This window comes from Periplaneta americana, chromosome 6 (assembly GCF_040183065.1).
Source record: "Periplaneta americana isolate PAMFEO1 chromosome 6, P.americana_PAMFEO1_priV1, whole genome shotgun sequence".
Classification (NCBI taxonomy): domain Eukaryota; kingdom Metazoa; phylum Arthropoda; class Insecta; order Blattodea; family Blattidae; genus Periplaneta; species Periplaneta americana.
This window is the reverse complement of record NC_091122.1, coordinates 41,560,377-41,572,946: the sequence shown is the minus strand read 5'-3', so window position 1 is coordinate 41,572,946 and position 12,570 is coordinate 41,560,377. Positions and strand designations below refer to the sequence as shown.

The window sequence follows — 12,570 nt, the reverse complement described above, 5'->3', positions numbered from 1 at the left end:
ATTCCTAATTAATAATTATTCAATATTTGATTTACCACATATATAATATGACAGGTCCATACATAGTGTTCTGCCTATATACGAGGCGTGTTCTTAAAGTAAGTTCCAAAAGGGTGTAGAAAGTAAACGGGAAAATATTTACAAACCATTTTTGTAGCATTATATTCCCCACACTTCAATTACTTCTCACCATAATCTCCACCATTATTGAGGCATTTATCGAGTTGTGGCACAAGTCTTTCTATCCCCTCATTGTAGAATTCACCCGAACCACTCCGCAACATTTGTGGAAAATTCAAGGAAAGCGAAGAAATTGTGAACCTCCTGTCCTCATGAATTTTTTCATCGACAGCACGCACCAAATCGTCATTGATCAAAGATGGCCGACCGGTATGCTGCTCGTCATGCACAGAGATGCGGCCCTCGTTGAACTTTCTAACCCATCTCCTGACCATTCCATCACTAATGGCATCATCACCATACACCTCACAAAGTTGATGATGAATGTCAGCTGGTTTGATGTTTCTCGCATTCAAAAAACGGATAACAGACCGCATCTCACAGTCGGCGGGGTGCTCGATCACTTTAAACATTTCAACTGATCACAACTAACCACACACACAGACTGAAGCTCTGGAACTGCATGCACAGCTTGCCTGAGGACTGAAGAAGAAAACACGTATGCGCAAAATAACGATTGCAGCGATGCGACAGCTATAATTGAAAATGGAACTTACTTTAAGAACACTCCTCGTACTGTGACAATGTAGAAACGTTTTACAAAATATTATTATATAGCAGTAAATTAATAACAGTATTAGTACAAAGATAATGTCACAGAAAATATAATAAAACGAATAATCATGCTACACAACTGCTACAGATGCAAAGATTGATACACTAATTATTAGAGATTATTATTATTATTACTAGAAAACTTGATACATTTCTTGCATTATCGTGATTGTGTTCTCCATTTATAATAATTACATTTACATCCAATAACATCTATCAGATGTGGCAAAAACAAAATCACTCTTCTGTGTGTGTGTGTGTGTGTGTGTGTGGGGGCGGGGGGGACATTTACCTACAACATTTATATTACATTTTAAAGCAAGTTTTGTAGTTGTACTATGGAGAGGTTAGTTAAACACTGCAAAGTTTTGAAATGATAAACATCTATAATGTTACTACACAGTTCATCACTGTAACAAGAACGAATGTCTAACGCTCGGCTTATACCGTTCAAGGATTTATCGCTCACAACAATTTTACCCATCATGCATGTGTGCTACCTATCGGATTATGCTATGAACTACTTGGCGCTCGAACGAAAACATCCGATGCAGACCTCTGGTAGCTGCATTTAGATTGGCAACAGGCCATGACTGTTTGGCCAAGCACCTGCATAGAATTGGAATATATCAGTCCCCTAACTGCCCATTGTGCAACTCAAATCAAGAAATGGATTCGGAACACCTCAAAATCCGTGCTTCAGTGGCTGACCATGACAATATCTTTGAAAAATATTGGAGTGCAAGAGGTCAAATGACTTTATTGTCACACGACAAAACAACAACAACATATTTAAAAGTGACAAATTAATCGTGATTGTTGTGGTTGTTATGCTTGTAAATTTAATCAAATTTTCTTGTAAATTAAAAGCGGAAAAAAAATAGGAGCCATTACTTTCTGACCGACCCTTGTAGTAATCTGAAGCTTTACTATATTGATACTTCTGCAGAAAATAGTTTTCACGTTTTTTTACACTTCATTTTTCTATATACACTTTTAACACTTACATATCACTGATTAAATTTCCAACTTCTTTACCACATTAATATTTAGGATTTACCTTGCTTGACTGGTTTCGAAGTCTTGTACTTCATTGTCCAAAACCTAGTGGAGATCCTGCACTATCTTCTGAGTTCCTGTTGTGGTTGTCATGAACACACCCCACCACAACAGAAAACCAGAAGATAGCACGAAATCTCCACTGGGCTTTGGACAATGATGCACAAGACTTCGAAACTAAGCAAGCAAGGCAAATCTTAAATATTAACACTGTAAAGAAGTTGTAAATTTAATCAGTTTTTTTACATGTTAATGTTACATATATGCATAACCATAACAGCTCAGAAAGAAAAGTAACATTGCTTTAGCAATTTAGAACACCATCACCCAAACATATCTGATTTAGAACTAACAGCATAACTACTTCAAAAGTAGTTTCAAGTAATTATTAACAAAAAGTATTAAAAACAAAGCATGCAAATAAACTGAAATTAAAAAATTCTACAAAATAAAAATGTAAACTAACTTTATCTATATAATATACAAAACCTAATTATCTACAAAATACACTTCATTAACCCATTGACAACATTAATTACTATCTAGATTTGATTGTACAGGCAATATTTAAGTATTTTTTTTACAAATGTTTACCATATTTGCTTACATATAAGAAGGACCATAACATATTTTAAAAAGCTGTCAGACATAAAAGTAAATATTTATTATCTGAAAACAATAAGATATCATGCCACTGCAATACCAGAAAGGCATAGATACACAAAAGTAATCCAACCAATTCAACACATCATTTTGCTTTTTCATCTTATTTCATTTTAACGGTAAAGAGAAATTTTATATTTTAAATAGCTGATGTAGAAAGTGAGTTGTGAATCTAAGAAAGACTTATATGTGAGAAATATAGTAATTTATTACATTTAATATTGACAAAACTGAAACACAGATGTCACAAATATCTTACAAATACCAGTACATGCATTGAGAAACTTTATTATATATTTACTTATCTGTCTATGATGCATGTCAACTCAAATACATAATGAGCTGCTTTTTAACTCTTGAGACCAAAAAATATCATATACGTATAATAGTACATTATGCAACGAGCCTATAATGATAGTAATTAAGATGCAAGTATGTTTGTTTATGAAACGAGCGCAAGTGAGTTTCATAATTTTCATACGAGCATCTTAATTACCATTATAGGCAAGTTTCATACGACTTTTTATGCTCGACCATATTTCTAATTTGAAATTATTCAGAAGTATTAATTTTATTTGTATCTGACTCAAGATCGGAAGTGACCTTATGTATAGCTCGTGTGAGATGTGCGCAGACGCGAAAGTATTGATTTTTCCGAGGAACAATAATGTCATTGACCTTGATGTAGAGAATAACATGAACTAATTTTGGTATAACCTGGAAATTGATTTAGAATTAAAAACGAGATGACAAATTGAATTTATTTGAATATTATTTACAATTAACGCTAATTATTATAGTAACAGAACATAACCTTCTGCGACAGTATTGGCTTTCCAGCCTCCATGACATTTCCCTCGTTATTTTTCGATTGCATATCCGAGAATAATCGAAAACCTGAACTTTAATGAATAGGTGTACTTTAATGACATGTATTAAAGTACTGCTGCCAGGTGTATAATTACTATATTTCGGCATGGTCGAGCCTAAAAAATATAGTTTGTCATTTTGACACTGAAAGCTAAGCCTTCATAATATTGAATTTATTCATTTTTTTTATTTTTAATTGGTTTATTTTATGATGCTTTATCAGCTGTGATGGTTATCTAGTGTCTGGTTGAAATGAAGGTCACAATGCCAGTAAACTTAGTCCATGGTCCGGCACCGAAAGTTACCCAACATTTTTTCTCAATAGGTTGAAGGGGAAAACCTCAGAAACAACATTTACCAGGTAACTTTTCCCAAACAGGATTTCAACCTAGGCCCACTCGTTTCATGGTGAGACATGCTAATCATTAGTCCACATTGGTGGACTTAATAAATTTATTTATTACATCAAATATATTACATAATATATGTTTCTAGTTTAAAAAGGCCGTATGGCCTTAACTCTGCCAGGTTAAATAAACCATTATTATTATTATTATTATTATTAAAAACAGTAAAAAAATTATGATGATGATGATAATAATAATAATAATAATAACAACAGTATTATTATTATTATTATTATTATTATAAATCTAAGAAACAACGTATGAGAAACTGGTTTATATTAAAAAGGAGATTCCATTCTCAGATGACATACTTAACCCTATTTTGGAAAGACTGATTTAAAAAAATGAAGCCTGAGATTGTAAGGCCGTGTCTCAAAGCTCAAGTCCATACTACACACTAGTGACTAGCAACTAGGTGACTTGTTAACTACACACTTTGGAAATGTATGCTTGAAACATGGGCTTTTTCATAGACTATTTTTCTAAAAACCATGACATCATGGTGCAGCACTAAATTAAGAAGGCAGTGTCCTAATGCAGTTTCATTACGAGTTATGTGGAAAAGATAAGGGCTTAATATATTACAGTAATGTTTAAAACATTGTACAGAAGGTACTAACAACGTCAGTGTTCAAAGTTAACGTGTTATTCTACATTATATTTACATTATTTCACTTCCAAAGCATTTTCAGATTTCATAACCCCATTTGCTGATGAGGTATCCATGTTTGTTTAGTGAACAAGTCAACAATCAAGCAAGCATTTTCGTTTACTAGCTACTACGGACTTGATTGCTATGCACTATGTAGCTTTGGATCATGACTTCTGACGTCACATCCGGCTATTTAGTCAACAATCTAGTTCGCTTCAGCTGAAAATGTAGCTTTAAGACACGGCCTAAGTATACCGCAAATAAAGTTCTACAAAATGCAAGGCATGTTCCTCTCACCCTCCCTCCTTAAGTTCCAATGAAAATATCTGGTATATTGTGAGTAACTGAAGGTATATTCCGTCATTCACACTTGCAAATATCTAGTGACAAATGTATATCAGTTTAAAAATCTCTTTCTCTTTATATTTGTTTACTAAAGATCCATTTGTTACCAAAGAGCATCTAAGTTATTGATCAAGTAGTTGCCGATAGGTTAATATAAAACCATCTATTTTACAAAATAAAGAAACAATCTATGAAAAGCATAAATACTATCTACACTTAAAAATGTGTACCAGAAGAAAATGTTAAGATAGACAGAAAGAGTAACTTGCAAACCTGACTTCTGGCACGTGTTCACTAAACATCAGCCAAGAGCTTAACCACTACAGATACCAACTTTCAAGATTGGCAGCATCATAGCAATCATTTATGACTGAACATTTACATCATCACCATAAAGAGTGTGAAAATTAAGGCTCCTAGCTTCAGAAATAATATAAAGTAGTTTAAAATAAACCAACAAAGAGGTAGCCCTCAGTGGTCCTGTGATTATCATGTCTGTCATTGGATCTGAAGTTCACTGGATCAGACATTCAGTTTGCAAATAAGTGTTACATACAACACAATGGAGCAAGTTACATAGAAAACGAAAGTTTTTAAGTGTGGAAGATAAAGTTAATGTTACAAAAACAAATCGAGAGTGGTAAAAAAAAAAAGCTCTTGTAAGCCATGAATTTAGTTTGGTTAAGGAAGAATTAAGAATGATTTACAGATGCAGTATTCTGCAAAACAGCAACAGAAAAAATTACGGATTTCTTCAACCCACGTTCTTAATTTTGAACATTATGTATTTCAATTACTGTACTATATTTGTCCTTATTTCAATATTTTCTACAATCCAGTACAGATTTCTATTTTTCAAAATAATAATAAAAAACAAGGACAGTGTAAAGTACTTTAAAAAGTTTCAGTACTGTAGGCTTATATAAAATTGCAAATTAAATTATAGTAGTGTACAAAATACCTAATACTATGAATGTACTTTTTTTTAAATTTTATTTACTGTATTTTTCTTCTTTCATAGTGACATCATTTCTTCAATCGCTTTAATGATGCTTATAACCAAGTTCAACTGTATGTTAAGAGTACCATAACGTATTTTCCACAAAAAGAATGCACTATGGACAAAAAATAAAACCTATGCATGCTTCTCATTATCTCCCACTACGAAAATTAGTTATAAACTTCCTGTGTGTGGCTTCCTTCATAAGGGAAGTAAAAAAGGAACTTTTATGTCGAAGATTTGAAAGAGGACCAACCTGTCTCTAAATGAAATGATATCAGGTACAATTTATCAGTTGTTTCTCGTCCATGTCTCACAATTCAACTCCTCTAGCAACATTCACATCTACTATCTATCATGAGAGGTAATAAATTCAGCCTCTTAGGTGCACCTACCTACAAAATGGAATTCGACATTGCCAGAAGACTAGTAGAGTTCAGGAAAGTTTAACTGAAGCCAAATCTCAAAATCTGGAGGCATTGCTAGGTAATCAGCTAGGAGATGATGGAAAATGTTGCAACTTGCTTGAAAGGAAAAAAATAATAAAATGCTAAAACTTGCGTGTTTTAGCCAATTTCTTTTCTCATTCAGTACAAAGTTAATATCTACAATACTGTGCTTTCTATACTAGCAAGCACATACAAGCACAGCGCAATAAGAAGGAAACTATTCTAAACTGCAGTGGTTAAGGTCTTTTGCTTGTGCTGAGTGAATGCCAGTAAACAGAGCTACTAAATGCATGGGAGATACAGAGGTTGGTACTATTGGAAAGTTGTCACTAACTTTTCTTATTGAATTAAACGTACCTATGACTAGTTTCATTTGAAGCTGAAAACATCCTTATCAAACGGAAATCTATAACTCGTCTTCACTTCACGAAAAACAATGTGTATAGATTAAAAAAAAAATATGTACATATATGCATCTTATCGACTATATTGCTATTTCTGATATTACATTAAAATATTTCACAAAAAAGAGAATGTCACGAAGATGACACATACTTTTTCACTATACATTGTAAGCATCTTGTAACAATTCAGTTTCTTTATCAAGTTTCAAAGGCTGTAACTGTTTACAGTTAATTTTCTTGTATTATTATTCAAAAGGCATACTTCAATGCAATCATTTAATCTGTATCCGAATCCATCAAGTACAAGCAAATAAAAAAAAAAAAATCAATCACAACTATAATTTTTTCGACTGCTATAAGAAGAAAAAAATTCTAGGTGGACCAAAATTTTGAAAGAACATAACTTAATTCCGCAACTACACTGCAAATCTGTTGTTGCAATGTTTAGACTTAACATTGGTCATGACTGCTTGAGTAAACATCGTCATAAAACTGGAATTCTTAATTTATCAATTGTCTGCTGTGTAGTAAAGAATTGGAAATGACCATGGAACATTTGATAAATCATGAAGAATTAAAACTATATTAAATCACCTTTAAATATAGTGAAGCAGAAAAATAACGATTTTGTTAAATACAGTTAATTAAATACATACATTTAATATTCATCCAAGTAAGAAAATGAACTTTCTTTCTTTAGATTGTATACGGAAGAGGCAAACATTATGCAGTAGAATCCCATTAATCCGAAATAAAGAGGGCAGAACCGTTTCAGGTATTTTTTTTTTCGGATAATTCATTGATACTATTTTCGGTAATGCCCTAACAACTGCTTAACACCTACAGCATCACAGAAGTGCATAAACGGAATCAGTTGTCACCTCTCGTTCAACCGTAACAGGTTCCACAATTCTTGGGAGAGGAGAAAGGTGGAACAAAAGGTATGTAAATAAAGAATAACTTTCACTTGACAATACCAACATACAACCACTAACAACTAAAGAACACAAACGGTCTCATTTGTTTTAGGGTAAATCATCATTGTTTTTTATATACAAAGGTCTGTTAACTTTTTGCTAAAAATTAAAAGAAAAATATTTTAAAATTACTCCCGTCAATTACCAATAAACGTCTTATTAGCAGAATGCCTAGCATATCAGGGTTTCATACTAAAAAGCAGAGTTCAAATCTTGTATTGTTTTAATGTACTGGAATTTACAGCAGACTATGATAGTGAAGCAGATTTTTTTTCGAGTGTTCGTATTTCCTTATGATAATTCTAAAATTCTCCCGAATTTACTAATGTAAACTACTGCACTATATGGGGAAGACTAAAAGATACAAGTATATCAATCCCACACACAGAAAAAAATTAAAATAGAAACTTACGCAACGAAATTTCAACAATAATTTCTGAAGACAAACTATCATGAGATCCCTGCATAAGATACATCTTTTAATACAAAGATACATGAAGAGAAATCTACAAAACTTTCTAATGTGCATTCATTTTTCGCAAGTGATGATGATTATATAGCAAATTGCAGAAAAAAAAAAAAAAAAACAAGTGGTAATCAAAGGATTTAGAACTAGGAAAACAGAAACTATAAAAATATGTAGGCCTATTGGAAGTATGGACTGGGAAGTAGCAGCTCTGTCTACTGGCTTCAGATTAATCTTAGAGTAAGGAGAACCATACCTTGAAGCACAAGAATGCAGCAGGCATGCAGAAACTGTGGTGCCACCTTACCTCCACGGTAGTGGCGGCCGGCACAGGAGGTGGAGGTGGAGGACTTGACGAGACCAGAGAGGACTCATCTATTACGCTTTTACTATTAATGGGCTGTTGCTGTAAACAGTCGGCATCTCCACTGATACTGCTGTTCATCTTTGTCACTCCTGCCAACACCACATTCAAACAAACGTCATGTTAGGAAGAATGGATCATTTGTAGATTATCTTGTATTTCCTGAAACATGTCACTAAAAATATATTCCAGAGATCATTCTATCTTCATCCCTCTTCGTATGAGTGTCTCGTTCTTTCCCCCCTCTCTGTCTTTGTCAGTCTGTATTGTTGCTGTTTGTGCCTAGCTTCAAATCATCTACAGTAGAACCACAGTCTAATATATACAGTCACGAAGCTCAATATGTAGTAAATATGCATCCACAGATAGTTGCTAACCATTAGGATCGCTACTATCGCCTCATTACAGACAATGCGAAATAGTTGTTGTTGTTGTTTTCTAGTGCCAGGCGTTTGACAATAAAGTCATTTGACCTCTTGCATTCCAATATTTTTCAAAGATATTATCATGGCCAGCCACTGAAGCACAGATTTTGAGGTGTTCCGTATCCATTTCTTGCTTTGAGTTGCACAATGGGCAGTTAGGAGACTGATATATTCCAATTCTATGCAGGTGTTTGGCCAAACAATCATGGCCTGTTGCCAATCTAAATGCAGCTACAGACGATTTTCGTGGTAAATTGGGAATTAACTGTGGATTTTGATGCAGAGAGTTCCATTTTTTCCCTTGGGATTGTGTTATCAAATTTTGTTTGTTGAAGTCTAAGTATGTAGATTTAATCAATCTTTTCACAGAGTAATACGTAGATTTAGTAACAGGTCTGTAAGTAGCAGTGCTGCCCTTCTTTGCTAAAGCATCTGCATTCTCGTTTCCCAGGATTCCACAATGGGATGGTATCCATTGGAATACAATTCTTTTATTGAGTGATATTAATTGAGAGAGCATTTTAGTTATTTCTGCTGTTTGAGATGAAGGTGTGTGTTTAGAGACTATTGATACAATAGCAGCTTTGGAGTCTGACAATATAACTGCATTTTTCAATTTACTGATGTGGCATAGAAGATTCCTGAGACTTTCACTTATTGCAATGATTTCTCCATCAAAACTTGTTTTTCCATACCCAAGAGCTCTATAAAGTGAGAAGAGACAGCACGTAACACCTCCACCGGCACCTTGTTCTCTGGAGATCAAGGATCCGTCAGTGTATAAATGAAGCCAGTTTTGTGGAGGGTATCTAATATTAATTGTCTCTAAAGACAATTGTTTTAGTATTTCAGTTTTTACTTCTGATTTCAGTATTTCTTCTGTTAAATTTAGATTATATTCCATATTTAATAGAGTTAAAGGGTTTGGTTTAATTTGTAGGTTTTCTTTTAAATTCGGGATATTGATTTTCTGTTTTAATTCTTGAACAATGGATATGAAACTTTTTTGAGTTTTCAATCTACAGAGAGGACTGTATGAATGCCAATTGTTTCCTGGTAATCTAATAAGTTTTTCATATTGAATCAGTGCTTTTTCTTCTATTGTCATTTTGATGCTGTTAATATTAGTGAGGAATCTCATAGAATCTATTGGAGTTGTTTTGATTCCACCAGTAATGAGTCTGAGAGCTTGGTTTTGAACAAATTCTATGTCGTTTATGAAAGGTGAAGTAATTAAAATTTCTCCGCAGTATGTCAGCACAGTCTTTTATTCCTAGCACCCTCACAACTCAAGCTTCGTGACTGTATATACTAGACTGTGGTAGAACCCCGATTTTAGGGGACTTCATTTAACCTTTTTCCGCATTTAATGTTAAATTTTCACGGTCCCTATAATTATTACATATGGTTAATGTATTTTTATATTCGATTTAAAGTTCTTTTCTTTACTGTGAAACCTGCACTTTATGTTAAAAAATTTTCTTAAATCATTTTTTTAAATCTCAATTAATGCAAAAATAAATGCATTTCATTTCAAAATAAATACAATTTTTTAAAATAGTCAATGACTTGGCAATGCTGCTGCTCTCTGTCAAGTATTAACGGAGTGGGCCATGTGATTATCACTCCCACCCTGCACCTTCACGAACATGTGTGTTTTGCAAAAAGGAAAACGCTTTCTCACATCATATTATTGTACATGTTTATTGTATTCAGGAACCTTGTGGTCACTCAAAATTCTTTGAGCTGATGTCTATAATTTAGAAATGTATTATAGAAAAAAAAAAAAAATTCGAGAAATGGAAAAAAAATTCGAATGCGAAGATATCTAAGACGAGAAGACAACTCCAGCTTCCCCTTAATGTTTCCTACTTTTTTCTTTGTATAGTTTACCCATAATTTACTTAGTGTAGCTTTTTTGCACATAAATTGAATTTTTGTGAAAGCATTAAAAAATTTTTAAACAAAAATAGTAAACCTCTGTTATGTGTCAACCCCCATTTAAGGTTAATTATTCTGTGTCCCCAGAAAAACGTCTACTGTATGTGTTTCTACCTCCGTCTCTCTCAAACCTCGTCCATTCTCTCTTCATGTTCCTTTCTCCTGCTACTGCAATGGAAGAATCGACTTATGACACGAGATTTTGTGTTCATTACTGGTAAGCATGGAAGAAAGTGTTTGCATTATAACTGAGCTAAGAACCTATGTGACAACGCCATCTTCAGTTGTCTTGTGGTGCAGGAAAGGCAAGACAAGTGATGAATCCAGTTCTTATTAGCCAACCAATGTGGGTAGCAAGTGCAAGAGAATTCAATATTGAGCTGTCAGAAGTCGGTATTGCAAATTCTTTACTCCTGTCCACTGGGACTCACTGTAGATTAGTAAAACATATTGGTTAAGGTAAGTGAAGTTGAAGTTAACATGATTTCCATTATTTACTCTGACTGCAGTTTTACATTCTGTAAGCTTAAGAACAGTCACTGAAATTTACTATCAGTTCTTACCTGCCGACTGCTGTTTAGGTTGAATGGAACGCTGAATTGCTGTGAAAGTCTGAGCTTCCCTTTGAGATTTGAGCGAACACAATGATAATCGCTCTTCCTCTCCACCTGACACAGAGCCTGAGCTCATGTTTTCAGGCAACTCGTACGCATATAGTGAACTACTAACTAAAGTCTTTATTTTCTGGTCATCCGGAGGAACATTCTGCAACAGAAGATCAGTATTTTCAGAATACAGCTTTGTTAATATTTCTTAATCTACATGAAATGTCATTAGCTATGAAGTAGGTAGGCATGAATTATTATGGAATCATCCCAAATAGGATGTCATATGTGCACATGTTGATGTATGAAGCATATTTTAAAATCAGCAACTCTTATGTGTTGAAAAGATTATTATTATTATTATTATTATTATTATTATTATTATTATTATTAATTCCTACTTTACGTATACATTTGAAGAGTCCACTGCAAGAATGATGGATGTCATTTGGAATACATTTTGCAGGAGAAGCAATTGAAAGTTTGAAATGCTTAGTGCTCAAAGCTTAACTGTGATTTTCCGATCATTACTGGACAATGACTATCAGTGTTTTTTTTTTAGTAGGTTATTTTACGATGCTGTATCAACATCTCAGGTTATTTAGCGTCTGAATGAGATGGTGATAATGCCGGTGAAATGAGTCCAAGGTCCAGCTCCGAAAGTTATCCAGCATTTGCTCATATTGGGTTGAGGGAAAACCTCGGAAAAAACCTCAACCAGGTAACTTGCCCCGACCGGGAATCGAACCCGGGCCACCTGGTTTCGCGACCAGACGCGTTAGCCGTTATTCCACCGGCGTTAATGCCATATAACTCTGTATGTACATTCTATATGTCTTAAGCTATGCACTGACAGTCTTGGTTCATTTTCGACAAGAAAGTGACATCCATCATTCTTGCAGTGGACTCTTCATTTAATAATGTAAACTGAAAATTACGTTCATTGGGGGAGATCAGGAAGGATCATGTATCCATAGAGTCTTATTTTCATTGTGACCCCACTTACTGCATTTATTTTGTAAGTTTTGCTGTGGTTCCCTTCTACATGGTTTGATGTTAGCATATACTCAGTCTAGACTGCCAGAAAATTCAATATTGAACGTTGTAGAGTCGTCAGTATGTGTTATGCCTTATGTTATAAGTGTTAC

General features: G+C 33.9%; 1 protein-coding gene across 3 annotated transcripts in view; it reads right to left on the bottom strand.

Moving 5' to 3' along the window:
* Positions 1 to 12,570, bottom strand: part of Usp32 (Ubiquitin specific protease 32) — a 97,612-nt gene that overhangs the window by 21,418 nt on the left and 63,624 nt on the right. For 2 of the 3 annotated variants that reach the window (XR_011332486.1, XM_069828010.1), the window contains exons 19-20: positions 11,381 to 11,582; positions 8,344 to 8,543 (exon numbers count right to left, since the gene is read on the bottom strand). Coding sequence is in view for 2 of the 3 variants with exons in the window: in XM_069828010.1 (XP_069684111.1) it covers positions 8,344 to 8,543; positions 11,381 to 11,582 (402 nt within the window). In the remaining variant the exon portion in view is untranslated. The remainder of the gene's footprint in view (positions 1 to 8,343; positions 8,544 to 11,380; positions 11,583 to 12,570) is intronic. The other variant, XM_069828011.1, reaches the window with a different exon arrangement.